Source organism: Electrophorus electricus, chromosome 26 (genome assembly GCF_041902795.1).
Source record: "Electrophorus electricus isolate QZ-2024a chromosome 26, ASM4190279v1, whole genome shotgun sequence".
Taxonomy (NCBI): Eukaryota; Metazoa; Chordata; class Actinopteri; order Gymnotiformes; family Gymnotidae; genus Electrophorus; species Electrophorus electricus.
In genome coordinates this window covers 11,800,573-11,817,403 of record NC_137522.1, presented here as the reverse complement: position 1 = coordinate 11,817,403, position 16,831 = coordinate 11,800,573, and the positions used below count along the sequence as shown (strand labels likewise).

The window sequence follows — 16,831 nt, the reverse complement described above, 5'->3', positions numbered from 1 at the left end:
ACACTTTTATGACACTTATGTTCCTCAGTTGTTTACTTGCTCCTAATTACTTCCTTTTTTCATGTGTTTCCCTGTCCCACAGGTCTCTTCATACATTATAGCACGACCACAAAAACTGTGAAATAACTTAACTCTGTGCAGGCCAGTCAAGTTCTTTCACACTAAACTCGCCCATCCATGTCTTTATGGATCTTGCTTTTTGTACTGGTGCGCAGTCATGTTGGAACAGGAAGGGGCCATCCCCAAAATGTTCCCACAAAGTTGGGAGCATGAAATTGTCCAAAATCTCTTGGTATGCTGAAACATTAACAGTGCCTTTCACTGGAACTAAGGGGCTGAGCCCACCTCCTGAAAGACAACCCCACACCATAATCCCCCCTACACCAAACTTGGCACAATGCAGTCAGACAAGTAGCGTTCTCCTGGCAACTGCCAAACCCCGACTCGTTCATCAGATTGCCAGATGGAGAAGTGTGATTCATCACGCTAGAGAACGTCTCCACTGCTCTAGAGTCCAGTAGCGGCGTACTTTACACCACTGCATCCGACGCTTTGCATTGCGCTTGGATGCAGCTGCTCAGCCATGGAAACCCATTCCATGAAGCTCTACGCACTGTTCTTGAGCTAATCTGAAGGCCATATAAAGTTTGGAGGTCTGTAGCGATTGAATCTGCAGAATGTTGGTGACCTCTGCACACTATGCGCCTCAGCTTCTGCTGACCCTGCTCTGTCATTTTACGTGGCCAACCACTTCATGGCTGAATTGCGGTCATTCCCAATCGCTTCCACTTTGTTACAATATCACTGACAGTTGACTGTGGAATATTTAGTAGTAAATTTCAAGACTGGACTTGTTGCACAGGTGGCATCCTATCACGGTGCCACGCCGGAATTCACGGAACACCTGGGAGCAACCCATTCTTTCACAAATGTTTGTCGAAGCAGTCTGCATGCTTAGGTGCTTGGTTTTATACACCTGTGGCCATGTAAGTGATTGCAACACCTGAATTCAATTGTTTGGATGGGTGAGTGAATACTTTTGGCAATATAGTGTATTTCCATTCTTGTTTTGCTTTAAACCCTGAATAGCCCTGAAGCTTTTGGCAGGACTCATTTGAAATGAAATCATCATGGCTATAAATTGTTATTCTTTTTACACACAGGCATATTACATTATTTACATGCCATCTACACAGTTAGTGGAGTATTAGGCTCAGATGTAGCCTTGATGAAGCCAGTTGAGCCTGAGTTCTACTGTGATGGCTGGACAGTCCTACAACTGGGTGCACCATGGTAGGGTTACAATGAAACTGGGCTGAGTCAGTTAGTACTGGAACTTAGGAAGACTCCTCTAATCTCTAGTTTCTGCTCAATTAAACCTTGTCCATATTAATTAATAACTGTTTAAAAAATGTGTTATTAAAATTGATCTTCATTAAAATCATTAGCATGTTTGACTGAATTTGTTGCTATTGTGACCGATGTCAGCCAGAGGAGGATGGGCCCCCCCTTTGAGTCTCGGTTCCTCTCCAGGTTTCTTCCTCATGCTCTAGGGAGTTTTTCCTTGGCACTGTTATCCTTGGCTTGCTCACTGCTGTCTTGGATTCAAATATGTGTAAAGCTGCTTTTTGACAATGGCTGTTGTAAAAATCACTATGTAAATACATTTGACTTTGACAAATATAATTTTGTAATTTTACTGCTTTCAGATTTTCATTTTAACTCGACTACACTTTCACAGTTTTTCGTAATGTGCCACTGAAATGAACATATATAGCTCTAGCACTATTATAGGTTTCACATTAAAATAGAATTCCTTAAATTATTAAACAATTTATAATTTCTCTATTCCAGACCACATCTTATGACTGTTGATGGTTCTCACAAGATCAGTTATCAACTGCAGACATCATCTAAAGACAGTAGGATTATAGGTGAACCCAAAGCATTTTACCTGTTCAGAGTATTCTTCATGGTGTAGACAGTTGCTATATCATTAGTGTTTTTTTATTAAGCCAATCAGAATCTGCCTATTAGATGCTGTAACACCAAAGGACAGTATGAAGCTTTTTATTTCACAACTATAAAATTTTCAAATATTAGATGTGCTGTATTAAGACAAGTATATGATATTATATGGCATGCCTAAGATACAAAACCAAAGTTCACATAACATAACACATAACAAAGTTCACTGCTTTAAGTTTTGACACCAGTTTTCCACTAGTGCATTTATTTTCTGAAATGTTTACTTAAATTATGTTTGTATAAGTTATATTTAAATTAGATATGTACAAATAAATCATTTGACAAGCAAAAATGGTCAATGTAATCTTTTAAATTCTAAGTTTAAAATGATTTTATCGTATCATAAGCATTACTCCTGTATGTGTTTGTGAGTGCGCATGTGTGTGCTTTTAAAAGCAACCGCCACACTTGAACGCAATAATCACCAATCTAAAACAGATCAATGTTTGAAGATCATGATCAGTATGTTTCAGTTATCGGCCACAAGGTGGTGCTCTATATAAGAATACGAGCAATCACAAGTAAGGTCTATATGTTTGGTGCTTCTTTGAATTTAAGTGTGTCATTGCTTTTCTTTCAGTGCAAACTGATATGATTATTCAAATGAGTACCTCTCTGTATTTATTTTATGATGGGCTTGCTTAAATGGAAGTATTTCAGCACTGTTATGAACTTAAATGCATGTGTTGATGTTCATGATGATGGAAGAGAGCTTTGGATGAACAAACAATACTAGTAAACAATATTATTGTGACTTTATCTGCAGATTTTATTTCCACGTGGCTGCTTCCACAAGCTGCAAAAATAGACAGTTCATCGGATGACCATAAATTACAAACTTTGAAGGTCACATTTCTGCAACAAACATTTATTGACAAACTAACAAAACAACACACAAATGTTACAATGTGCAAAAACAGACCACAGGGACAAGATGGGCTGAACATCGGCTTAGTTGTCAGCATCCTTATTCCCAAAGGAGGAGGTGTTTACCCAATTCTACATTCTACAGTACTTCCGTACAGATATTGAGCTAAAAGGTGGCAGGAGGGAGATGTTAGAATGTCTGGGAATGTCAGATTTACATTCCCAGCATCCAACTGTGATACTTGGCAGACCCCCACTTCTTATTTCCATAGGTCTGAACCTCACTACATTACAAATGCAAAGCCCTCCATACAGGGTGAAGTACATCACACCAGAGAGACCACCATAAAAACCCCCACAATGTGTATTAGCTACCAGGACACATCTGAAACCCTCAAAGGAACAGTAAAAAAAATACAACAAAATAATTTTTTGTGTTTTGCCATTTAATCGTAATCCAAGTCACAAGAGGTTTATTCACTACTTTAAAGATAAATTAATACTGAAAACTACAACTGTACAAGTATCTTCTACAACAACTGCTTGTCAGATGAGAACGTGAGAACAAACAAATGATCAAAATACATTCTTCATCAGGGGTAGAATAAATCTCACTAAACCATTGTGTTAAGTCAAAGAAACACAAGTACCTTTTCGCTGTATTTCTTTAATTTAATTTCCATGAAATAGTACAAATGAACATGGATTTTTTAATCAGTCCATTATAAGGAGAGTCAGTAAGGCTTAGCAAGGCTCTGAAAGAGCACTTTTACAACAAGTGCTATTCTAAATGTTTCTCACGTTCAGATGTGTGTTTCTGTGTAGTGGGAAGGAAAGCACAATACTGATTAATTGAGTTTACAGAGCTCAGTTTGTTAAGTGCTTCCCTAGTTTTTTACTGAAATTGGAGGAAGACATTTCAGTGCTGCATGTGTTTCGGAAGTGTCAAAATAAACGTCTCACGTAAGAGCAGCACTTTCCAGTTCAGACGAGGGCTTCCGGATCTCGCAATTCAGTCACAAATTCTCTCATCTTAGCCCTTTTCTGTTGGTATTTTCATACCTTTTGATGAAGTCGGCTTAGAAACAGTTCAAGCGCTTGTAAGACTAATACAACCCCTAATACAACCACACACACACGCACATACACACGCGCACACACCGACAGATGTTCGCTCTTATACACAATCACATTACATTTACTACTTAACGGGGGGGGAGAGATGAACACAGTCCCTTTAGGAAGAGGAGGTGACGTTCCCTGAGGAGATGATGGTCTCCCTGGGCGAGTACTCGGGCTCGTCCTTGTTCGGGTGTGACGAGTTGTCCGACTTGCTCCGGCTAAATTCAGCACCCATGATGGGCCTGGAGAACTTGGTGGCTGGCTGAGCACAGGCGCTGCACAGCAGCGTCTTGATAAAGGCTCGCCTCATCTCGTTGCTGGTGAGCGTGTAGATGAGCGGGTTCATTGCCGAGTTGAGCACGGCCAGCGCCAGGAACCACTCGGCTTTGTAGAGGATGGGGCAGGCGCGGGTCTCGCACGCCACATCCAACAACAGGAGTATGAAGAGCGGCGCCCAGCAGGCGATGAAGCAGCTCAGCACGACGATGACCGTCTTCAGCAGCGCCATGGACTTCTCTGAGCTCTTGTTGGCTCCGCCGCGGCCATTGGACACTTTCCGGAAGACCAGCTTGCGGCTGCGCGTGCGCACCAGGGCGTAGATGCGGGCGTAGAGCACCACGATGGCCATGAGGATGACGCTGAACACGGTGGTGCAGAAGAGGATGTAGGCTTTGTGATAGAGTGGCAGCACCGTGGAGCAGCTCGGCATGCTGCGGATGCAGTTCCAGCCCATGACGGGCAGGCCTCCCAGGATGGCGGCAATGAGCCACACGGTGCTGATCAACATAAAGACGCGGCATGTGTTGCCGCTGTTGTGGAGTTTCATCTTCAGCATTGTGAGGTGGCGCTCGATGGCGATGGCCAAGAGGCTGAAGACCGATGCGGCCAGCGCCACGAACATGCTGCCCTCCCTGAAGAACCACTGTGTGGGGCTCAGTTTGTATGTGTTAGGCCCCGAGAGCAGGATGTTTGCAGTGTACACCATGCCTGCCAGTAGGTCTGATAGGGCCAAGTTCCCAATGAAGTAATACATAGGCTTGTGGAACTTCTTCGTCCTCCAGATGGTGAGAAGGACCAGAACGTTCTCTAGAATGATGAAGCAGCACACGATGATGAAGACAACGGAGTCGGCCTTGAGTCCAGGGTCCTTGTCCACTTTGCGTAATTTCCCTGTGAAGTTGTAGTGCTTGGCTATCAGGTCCGAGTACATTGAGTCAGCCATGGTCCCGCTTTGCCTGGACGGTTTATGATTTGCAACTCGAGTAATCCACCCTTTAATCCACTGAGGGGCGCTGGCGGACCGAGGAGGCGGAGTATCCGATTCTCGCTTGGCGTGATGTCATGTGTAAGTGTCCTAAGTCAGGTAGAAATCCTCAGTGTGGAAGAATAGCGTTAGCATGTCCAAGGACCGCATCGTGAAAAGGCTGAGAAAAATGAACATTAGAATGAGTGAATATACAAAAATATACATTACGTTACACAATATATAAATTACACTGTAATTGGGAAGGAGCAGATTTAAGATAACTTTCTCTGATTGTGTAGTTGATATATGTTTTTAGACGATTTAAACCACTTGAAATTCTTGACCACTTGAAATGACCAGACCACCACTACAAATGTGCAGTAAAACGTAACTAAATCGGAAATAACATATTAAAAAATGAAAGCTAACTTTACGTGTTGTTAACTGTTTTAGCCAACTGTTATTCACCCTTTTTCTGATTTGTCAGTGTGCGTTGTGTGTTTTTTGAGCGCTTCGCACAAAGTCTGACAAATAATAGACCATGTCTCACAATTTTACCCTCGAACTCATCTGAGTTAATTTTACCACTTAAATTAAACGAAAAATTAATTGATGGAAAACACGGTTTTCTAAAGCATCTGTCTATGTCCCGGTATCTCTGCGTGAGTAGACATGCCTCATAGTAAAACTTAAAAATCTCTGCCCCCGACATGGACATTCATTACTGAGTCAGGCGCAGGTGAATAGGCGCTCTACTGACAAGTTAGGATATTGGCGGCATATAACATGTTTTTTTATTTTTCTTTTGGGAGTTCCTTTTCTTTTGGGAGTTCCTTACCAGACTTTACAAGCTTACGTCGTATTATCTACATTTTATTTACAAGCATTTTAAATATGTAGACTAAATTAAAGATCATCCATTTTAAGACACAAAAATAAGAATTCTTACCTTTACACTATGAAAAAGAATCCTTAAAGTCGCTTTATTCTGCATAGATGTAGCTTGAAATGATTGCTGTGTTCATTGTATCCGGACGGAGTTTCTTGCTTTAGGACAGGCACCGTTTCTCTGACGGCGGAGAGACTCTGCTTCTCTGGTCCCCTCTACAGCTCAGCCCACCGATTCACTACCCCTCCCATTTGCTCTCAGCAGTCTTTCATTATTCCCGTGAATCCTGCACACATTCCAGGAATGCACGGCTAATGGATGACACGACACAAAACGTACGGTTATTAAAAAACCCCAAACAAACTCAAATGTGAACCAAAAATGGGAACATTTTCAAGAGTTGCTTGTTTTTGACATTTTATTTGTTTATTTTTAGTTTGGTGTTGTTTTTGAGAAATAGATTAACTTGACTCCAACAGCAATGACATAAATGGCACAGCACTATTATTAGCAGCAGTAGTAGTAATTGAGTGTTAGTGGTATTGATCCTATTCTTCCTCTCTCTGGGAATGCACCAACTGTGGGCGGACCCCATGCCCCCCCCCCAAACCCTCAGACCCCAAAGGTACCCATTTGCTCCAGTTTCTTCTGCACATTAGTCACATGACCTGGACGGTGTCTCTTGCCCCACTGCTCCTCCACCTCAGGGGCAATAGTGGCAGACAGATATGGGACTCTGACCGCCACAGACGGCGGAGGGTGGGGTGAACACTGCCAAGCACATCTCTGCAGTCGGCCCGGGACAGTCTGGTGATTGTTTAAACTCAGAACTGTTAATCCTATTTACAGTTTTTCTCAAGCATTTATCTACACTGGTCAAAACAGTAGCCACATTATCTAAGGAGCCAACACAACTTCAAAACTCTAACGCATATAGCAAAACTACACACATCCGCCCTGTAAAACTGTCTTCTTGAATCAAACAGTAAATGCAAGGTGCAAAAGGTATAACGGACTCAAACAGTAATACACAACAGTTCAACAGTAAACACATAAAATATTCATGAAGCAAAACACTAACTATTTGAATAATGTACATGAAACATTAACTACATGAACCGACCTGTGGTCAGTTCTAAAGTGCTGTGGATTAATTTCTTACTATGGTGTACAATGCTAAAGGACTGTACAATGCCAAAGGACACTATTTGTAATCCACATTGACTCACTACAACTACAGTAAAATCACCAGTACACACACAGAGATGGTCCAAAAAAAGTGGAATGCAAGAGTGAGATAACACTTTTTCACTATGTTTTCATTCATTTTTACTGGGCATAATACAACATTGTACTGTATTATAGGTGCATACTCAAACACAAAATATCAAACAACAAAAAATACTGTATGATAAAAAATACAAGACAACGGTTTTCCGTTTGCTTTACTCTGTTCCATCTACTCTGACTGTGATATTGGGACACATATGTTCTTCAACACTGAAAAGAATATTTTCCCTATCAATTCAGCATGGGAAAACTCTCTGGGCACACCTGACAGTCTGATGCTGTGATTGCCCTACATATTTCAGTCATAGCATTTAAAAGTGGCATTTGGTCACAGGGACGGTGATCATATACTTTCCATCTCCGGACAAAAAATAATCCTTTATGGGGAATATGGAAGCAAAAATTCAAAAGTCATGCTATTCATGTGTAGATACGCCATAAACCAATCCCTTACTGCAGATATGATGGAATGCAACATTGTCCAGTGTGACTGCATAACATTAGCCATTGACCAGTAGTAAACTGTTGATTGGTTTAGAGTTAGATTTGCAGGAAACAGCTAAGCAATTTCAAGTCATGCCCAATTTGAGGAAGTGTTTTAGGATTAGTAATTAACATTTGTAAATGGGTTGTAATTTGCTTGATCAGACACTTTCATGTGATTTTAGTATTACCAGATGATCACAGCCAATGATGTTTTTATGTATTTTGAATTGAGTACTTACACTGATGGCCTAATGATGGTGTAATTTAGCACCTGAAAAACTGTAATATTTACATTATGTAAACCAAGTAATTTACAATGACATAATATTTATGCATCTTAAAAGAAAATTCCAGCATTTTTCAACTTAATTTTTTCAGTTTTAAACAAAGTTTTTCTTTGTCTGAATTGGTTGATTAATTCTGTCAATCACTTTATACAAAGCATATTTTCTAGATTGCTTTCAAGGATTTTTCAGACGTAAGCTTGTAAAGTCTGTAAATTAAACTCATTCTCTAAAAGGAAAAATTTGTTCTCATGCATTACTGCCTCACAGGGTCATGCATGTAAATCACAAAGCAGTTAACATTTACGTAACTGGAGTTGCTTGTGTCGTGCTGCTGTTTCAAAGTTGGCAAAAGTACACATGAACAAGTTTGATAACAAATTCCTTCATCTCTAAAGTGAGAAAAAAATCAAATCAAATCAAATCAAAATTGGTTTATATAGCACTTTTTACAACAGATGTTGTCACAAAGAAGCGTTACAAATGTCCAAGTCCAACCCCCCAGTGGGCAAGCCAAGGGCGACAGTGGCAAGGAAAAACTCCCTAAAGCACGAGGAAGAAACCTTGAGAGGAACCAGGACTCAAAGGGGGGGCCATCCTCCTCAGGCCGACAAAAAAACCCACTTGGCTGTCTGTTTTAGTGGCGCTTTCATTGTTACTCTTTGTTTATATTGGACCTCTCCACTTCATCCAGTACCACCATTCTCCCTCTTGCCATCCATAACAGAAAGACAGGGCCCGGTAGGCACAGGGATCCACGCAACGCAAATAGGACCCTGAGCACTCAACTGTTTAATCCACCTTGGCTGCCGTCTGTGTGTTTCGGCTCAGCGTCCTGTATGGCAGAGTTCCCCCCCCCACCCCGAGTGGAAATCCAATCAAGGGCCGACTCTGAAGAGCGGATGCTCCTGGAAACAACAAGTCACAGGATCGCCCTCATCAGAAGTCATGTTTAGAGGTCAAGGTCACAGAGGTCACATGTCACTGCTCTGGACTGCACTGTGAGACCACAAGAAGCTGAAAAAAGTGTTTTTGCAGGGTTGGGCACACACTCCCCTGCTGATGGAGGAGTTCAAAGGGGTGTAAACACACCGAGTAAAAATGGGGAGGGAGCAGAGAGCCGGAGGGGGCAGATGGTAAACAGAGACCTGTTTTTTTTTGCTGTTGTTGTATTTTCTAAAGACCCCCTGCCTTCACATACATGCCTGCTTCATGAATCTGGGAGAAGGGAAGACAGTGTGACTTTCAGAAGACAAGGGAGCAGCTGCCCTCGCTATACACTCAGAATGGCCACAGTCATCACTGAATGTACAAGCACACCACACACATGATGTGTATGGTAGTTACACATTTGTACATATGCGTGATGCATATGGTGTACACATCTTACCATCTCAGCCCATGTTTCTTTCTATCTATCTATCTATCTATCTATCTATCTATCTATCTATCTATCTATCTATCTATCTATCTATCTATCTATCTATCTATCTATCTATCTATCTATCTATCTATCTATCTATCTATCTATCTATCTATCTATCTATCTGTCTGTCTATCTATCTATCTATCTATCTATCTATCTATCTATCTATCTATCTATCTATCTATCTATCTATCTATCTATCTCTCTCTCTCTCTCTCTCCCCCTCTCTTTCTGCACAGGCTTTCTACACTGCAGCCTGTGCCTTCACATGCCATGTGTTTCCTGTCATCTCCTGAGCAATGCTCACACGGTCTGCGTCCATTAAAATGGACCATTACAGAAACACGCAGGGTTTCCGGGGCCAAAAAGTGCCGTCTGATATTCACACACAAATTGGTCAGCGCTAAAATCACAGTGGTCTCCTCGTGTGGTGGTTGAAAGCTAAGCCCATTTACAACACTAATAACATCATTATTTCTGATAGGGCTCCATCCAGCTGCAGCCCTAATAGAAAAAAAACATTGGAAACATGATTTGATTACATTCATATCAACGTGCTGCCCGTGGGAAATATGTTTCTGGCAATAGCAATGTCATTACATGCACTTGAAAGTTACATGACATGACAAAGTGACACTTCGTGTGTTACAGTTTTATACATTCGTTTTCACACTTGTCTCAACACCATGTCCACTTCTTCAAATCTCCTCATATAGTGTGTTTTCGAAACACACACTTCTGCACATCAGTTAACCTTTGGTGCAAAATGCATTTCAACCACCAAAACACTTAATATTTCATCCAGTAGTGACTCCTACTGCCATAACTATTACACAACTATAACATAACTATAACATCCTTTCTCCCACAAGACTGCTTTGGCACTCAATGTACAATGAACTTCAAAATGTAAACAACTTGTAAGATTGCAAAATCCTATTCCTCTATTTTTGCATTCACAAATATTTCAAGCTAGAGTAACCTTTGATCTACCTCTCACGATAGATGTCTTGACTGTGTTAAGTTTACAGTAAACTGTAAATGAATTAATGTTTTACTGTATTGGAATCCTGGAATACAGTATCAATACTTACTGTATAATGTAAAACAATATATGATAAAGAAACAAATCACAAATGCGACATATACTGAATACATATACTCACAGTGCCATATACTGTAGTTCAGAAAATAAAAATATATACAATCAATAATAAATACAGTAATACCAAATCAATATCTTCACTATATTACAGTAATTCGCACATATTTGTCCACCTATCAGTATCAGTATCAGTATGGCCTGATCTATCCACCCTGTCCACTGCATTTGGCCATAAGATTTTCATCAACATAAAATCAAATGTTATCTCTTGCCGTACACCAAAAGAAATCTCTTCTGTGACAACTCCCCCTATATTTTCCATATATACATGCAAATTTCAAGTATGACCACTGATGGTAACAAGGCAGCAAACAATAGAACCTGAATACTGTAATCTAAATAAACTTTCTGCTAATATCAGAATTAGTCTTACATACACTGCTTGGCCAAAAAAAAGGTCACCACCTGGATTTAACTAAGCAAATAGGTAAGAGCCTCCCATTGGATAATTACTGCATGGGTGATTATGTTTCAGCTGGCAACAAATTATTTAACCCTAACTCATTTGTTAAACAACCATGTCGAAAGACACATCCTGTAGTTGTGGAAAAGATGTTAATCTGTTTCAGAAGGGTCAAATTATTGGCATGCATCAAGCAGAGAAAACATCTAAGGAGATGCAGTGGAAGGACAGTGGAGAAACATCATCTTCGAGGAAGGAATGTGGTGGGAAAAAAACCTTGAATGATCGTGATCGGCGATCACTTAAACGTGGTGAACTCAGGGATATGTTTAATAGTGAAAGTAAGAGCATTTCCACATGCACAATGCAAAGGGAATTCAAGGGATTGGAACTAAACAGCTGTGTAGCCTTAAGAAAACCACTTGTCAGTGAGGCTAACCTGCAAAAATTTGCTAGGGAGCATAAAGATTGGACTCTGGAGCAATGGAAGAAGGTCATGTGGTCTGATGAGTCCAGATTGACCCTGTTCCAGAGTGATGGGTGCATCAGGGTAAGAAGAGAGGCAGCTGAAGTGATGCATCCATCATGCCTAGTGCCTACCGTACAAGCCTGTGGGGGCAGCTGACTACCTGAATACCTGAATGACCAGGATATTCCATCAATGGATTTTTTCTTCCCTGATGGCACAAGCATTTTCCAAGATGACAATGCCAGGATTCATCGGGCTCAGATTGTGAAAGAGTGGTTCAGGAAGCATGAGATATCATTTTCACACATGAATTGGCCACCACGGAGTCCAGACCTGAACCCCGTTGAGAATCTTTGGGATGTGCTGGAGTAGACTTTACGCAGTGGTCCAAATCTCCCATCATCAATACAGGATCTTGGGGAAAACTTAATGCAGCTCTGGACAGAAATAAATGTTGTGACATTGCAGAAGCTTGTGGAAATGATGCCACAGTGAATGCGTGCCGTAATCAAAGCTAAAGGTGGCCCAACGAAATATTAGAGTGTGTGACCTTTTTTTTTTGGCCAGGCAGTGTATTTCAAGTATATATTTTATTTCTCTGTGAAAATACAACATATTTCCATCCACAGTGATTAGAATACTGGTTTTGAACTAAAATTAAACTTAAGATTTTGTACTGAAGTTTTGAACAGAATATTTACATGTATACAAAGATTGCTGTAGTTGTACAGATGTTTGCTGGTGGTGAACACTAACTGAGAGAGATATTCAAGAACACTGGAAGAAGTGGAGATTGAATGCCTTTTGCATCAAAACAATGCAAACATATAGACAGTTTAAGTCACGTAATCTATTGATATGGTGAGTGTGAAGTGTTTTGAAGAAGTAGACATAGATATGACAGAGTATGACAGAGATAGTGATATGAATGAACTACTAATGTAAAGAGCTCTAAACTTTGTTGTAGTTTATAAATGAAATAGGTTCCTGATAAACTTCAGATACAATCTAGCCATCAAGTCACATGACAAAAAAGAACCGAGAGAGAGAGAGAGAGAGGTAGAGAAACCTGGTGCCCCAGAAACACAGACTGTAAAAATGGCCTCACATTCACTCACAACACCGAACTGGCCTGAGAAACCATTCTTAAGCAATAAGATCTCAGGAAAGCTACAATGAGTGAATGGAGAGTGGGTGAGTGAGTCAGAGAAAGAACGAATAGAACAGAAGAGGAAAGAGTCAGAGAGCGAGTCAGAGACTCAGCAGATGTATTTGATTTCTGAATCCAGCTGATTCCGGAGAGCATGCACGCACACGCGTGCACGCACACACACAAACTGCTTTTTTGTTTGATACTTCAAATGGCTAAATAAACAGCCTCAGGACCTCTGCAAACATCAGGTGACGGAGAGGTGACGGATAGGTCGACCAAGAAGCAGGAAACTGAGACCCTCAGGCCCCCCCCCCCATCTCATCTCAATATTTAGATATAGTTCCCATCACTGACAATTCCTCTGAGCAATGCTTCCGAACAACATCCAGCTCATGTAGTGTAATGTTCCTACAATACTGCCAAGACACTCTGGGCAGACAGATATTCACAATGTCTGGCCACCAAATCAATAATCCAAATTTTAAAAAAAGAGAAACAGCTGATGAAATATTTTGGCTTCCTGGACTGAGATTCCATCTTCCTTGAACAGACTAGCTGTAGATTACAAACTGATACAAATCCAGTCTTATAACAGGACTAACATGGCTGTTATGCTGATTGGTGGTTTCTGTCAGATGTGCCCAAGATACCACAGACCTTTCTGTTCACTTGCTGCGTTAAATTCCTCTGTGCTAATCAGCACCATATGGCCAGCTGCAGACACCCTGGAATGTGAACTTTCCTTATTCCCAAAGCCATTGTTTTCCAAAAGCTCTGGACAAGGTTCCCATGCCTGATGGGGACAAATTCCGAATCTCTCGCTTAGGCCCGATTACCAAGTCTCAATTTCCCTGTTGTATGACCTACGACGTAGAATGCCATAAATGTAAATGTAAGTTGGATGATTTATACTGACAACAAGCTGTGTGTCAGATTCTGATTGTCAGTGACATTCTTTTATGTACCTTCATTAAAGAGCACTTCACACTCATTTTGTTCATTAGTTCTTTATTACTCTGAATCAGAATGACATCATTTCACAGCAGGTAGGTAGCTTCGCTGATGACGAGACAGGATGCTCAGTTCCATGTCATCCCATGATGTGCATAGCCGAGCTCAGCAGAGTGAGAGCCGTGCTGAGTCCTCGGCTCTTTGTAGTCTCTCTGTCCCAGGGCGGTGTGATTCAACTCTGTGTAAGTCTTCTTGTGCTGCCTCTTTACTAAAAAGACTTTACAGACTCCCAAACAATGGTGGACTTTGTGTTTTAAACACAGGGGAAAATAACCACACACACAAACACACACACACACACAAGCATACAAACAGCATGTGGTGTAGACACACAAGTCTATATGTGCAGCAGGGTGGTCTATGTTATTGTTCCCATCCTTGCTCCTGACTGGTCCTGCTCTGCACATTTCAGTGGTCACATTTAGTACTCTAACAAACCCATTCTAACATCATGAAGGGCTCATTAATTAGATGGTGTGCTGAGAGCCGGGAAACCCCCTACCATACACAGTACTGGGATCCTACACACTCCACCATCAGATGAACCTGAGAACTAATTGTAGCCAGTTTATCAAGTGTGACCAATGTGGCTTGTGGACTGATGTGCTAATATTAAAACTGACAGAATGGCATGATAGTCATCAGATGGGAAGCTATCTAAATAAATCCCACAATGGATGTTGAAACAGTTGACTCACTGAATTCATTGTGTCAGCTGCCTATCTGCCGGGGCAACAACAGGGAGCAAACAGACAGGGCTGCAGCGGTCTCAGCGTGGGCTCAGGTTTATCACGTCCGTTAATATGCGGGTCTGGGAAAGCTCCTCGACCAGGAGGAAACGTGGGAGGCTGGCCGGAGAGACCTCTCTACCACCACAAGGCTGAGCTCGGAAAGCCTCTCCTGTTATGGTTCAGCTCAGGACTCTGGAGGAGGTCTGTGCTGCTGGACTGGGGAGAGAATGGAAAGCTTCTACCCCGGGGCTCCTTTTCGGAGAGCAACAGGGACACAGTGCGACAGGCTGAGGAGTGAGCAGGGGCTCGCTGTTCCCAGAGCCTCTGTCCAAAGGCCTGTCTCCATGGAGAAGGGCAAGCTATGTGAAGTTCTGAAAAGACAGAGCAGCGTTGAGAGGAACAAGGCTTTTGTGGGAGGAAACAGCCCCCCCAATACTCTTCTTGCTCCTCTCTCCTCTTCTTCACCATTCCTCCCATTCTAAATCTCCTGCAGACGCTCCAGCCGATGATTTAGTCCTGCACCAGGGTTTGTGGCTGAACACAGAGGGCTCCATGTTATTTGGATTTGGATACTTTGACATTTCTCTGTCTGACTTCTATATGTGTGTTATATAGCATTTAAGCTCCGTTTAAAAAGAATATTGATTTATCAGTATAAGTGTTCTTTGAAATGGAATTACACAGAGTATGTAGTTTTTGTTCTCCAATATACACTGCCTGGCCAAAAAAAAAAAAAAAGGTCACCTCCTGGATTTAACTAAGCAAATGGGTAAGAGCCTCCCATTGGATAATTACTGCATGGGTGATTATGTTTCAGCTGGCAACAAATTATTTAACCCTAACTGATGCAGTGAGTAGCTTCTCATTTGTTAAACAACCAAATTATTGGCATGCATTAAGCAGAGAAAACATCTAAGGAGATTGCTGAAACTACTTAAATCGGGTTAAGAACTGTCCAACACATTATTAAAAAGTGGAAGGCCAGTGGGGAAACATCATCTTCGAGGAAGAAATGTGGTGTGAAAAAAATCTTGAATGATCGTGATCGGTGATCGCTTAAACGTGTGGTGAAATCAAATCGTAGAAAAACAACAGTAGAACTCAGGGATATGTTTAATAGTGAAAGTAAGAGCATTTCCACATGCACAATGCGAAGGGAACTCAAGGGATTGGGACTAAACAGCTGTGTAGCCTTAAGAAAACCACTTGTCAGTGAGGCTAACCCGCAAAAATGGCTTCACTTTGCTAGGGAGCATAAAAATTGGACTCTGGAGCAATGGAAGAAGGTCATGTGGTCTGATGAGTCCAGATTGACCCTGTTCCAGAGTGATGGGTGCATCAGGGTAAGAAGAGAGGTGGCTGAAGTGATGCATCCATCATGCCTAGTGCCTACCGTACAAGCCTGTGGGGGCAGCTGACTACCTGAATATACCGAACGACCAGGTTATTCCATCAATGGATTTTTTCTTCCCTGATGGCACGGGTATATTCCAAGATGACAATGCCAGGATTCATCGGGCTCAAATTGTGAAAGAGTGGTTCAGGGAGCATGAGACATCATTTTCACACATGGATTGGCCACCACAGAGTCCAGACCGGAACCCCATTGAGAATCTTTGGGATGTGCTGGAGAAGACTTTGCGCAGTGGTCCAAATCTCCCATCATCAATACAGGATCTTGGGGAAAACTTAATGCAGCTCTGAACAGAAATAAATGTTATGACATAGCAGAAGCTAGGTTGTTTATTCTAAGATTGTTTATTCATGTGAAGCCTGTTCTCCTACATCAGAATCAACTCCAAATGCCGTAGATGAGTTACTTACTTGTTGGAAAAGCCTACTCACTTTTACTCTGGCGTCTTTCCATATGTCATATGTCCCCGCACATCTGGCCTGAGATGATATAAGAAGGAGATTACACTAGCTGCTCCTGCAGGCTGTGTGCGATATGAAGGATATGGGTTATACCCTCCTGTGCAGGTGTGTTGATTGTAAAGCATGCTTGACTAATAAGAAAGATGCTATATAAGTGTAAATAATAATAATAATAATATAATAAAATGAAATACATTTGTATGCATAAAGCCCAGTATGCAACTGCTGATACAGTACATCTTCATTTAAGCCACAATCTGATATCCAACAATAATAATAATCAGAAATTACATTATGTAATAATCATTACTCCTTAGTCTGCTCTCTCGTTCTCTCCACTCTTAAACCAGTCCTGAAGCCAGGACACTGTCCCTTCTTTTACCAGA

The 16,831-nt window shown here is 41.5% G+C and overlaps 1 protein-coding gene across 1 annotated transcript; it reads right to left on the bottom strand.

Annotated features, from left to right (window-relative positions):
* Nucleotides 1–2,810: 2,810 nt before the first annotated feature.
* Nucleotides 2,811–6,344, bottom strand: s1pr1 (sphingosine-1-phosphate receptor 1). Its single transcript, XM_027005414.3, has 2 exons — nucleotides 6,213–6,344; nucleotides 2,811–5,441 (listed from the first exon to the last, which is right to left on the bottom strand). Exon 2 carries the CDS (start codon nucleotides 5,237–5,239, stop codon nucleotides 4,133–4,135), a length of 1,107 nt encoding a protein of 368 aa, XP_026861215.1. The 5' UTR covers nucleotides 5,240–5,441; nucleotides 6,213–6,344; the 3' UTR covers nucleotides 2,811–4,132.
* Nucleotides 6,345–16,831: the final 10,487 nt, after the last annotated feature.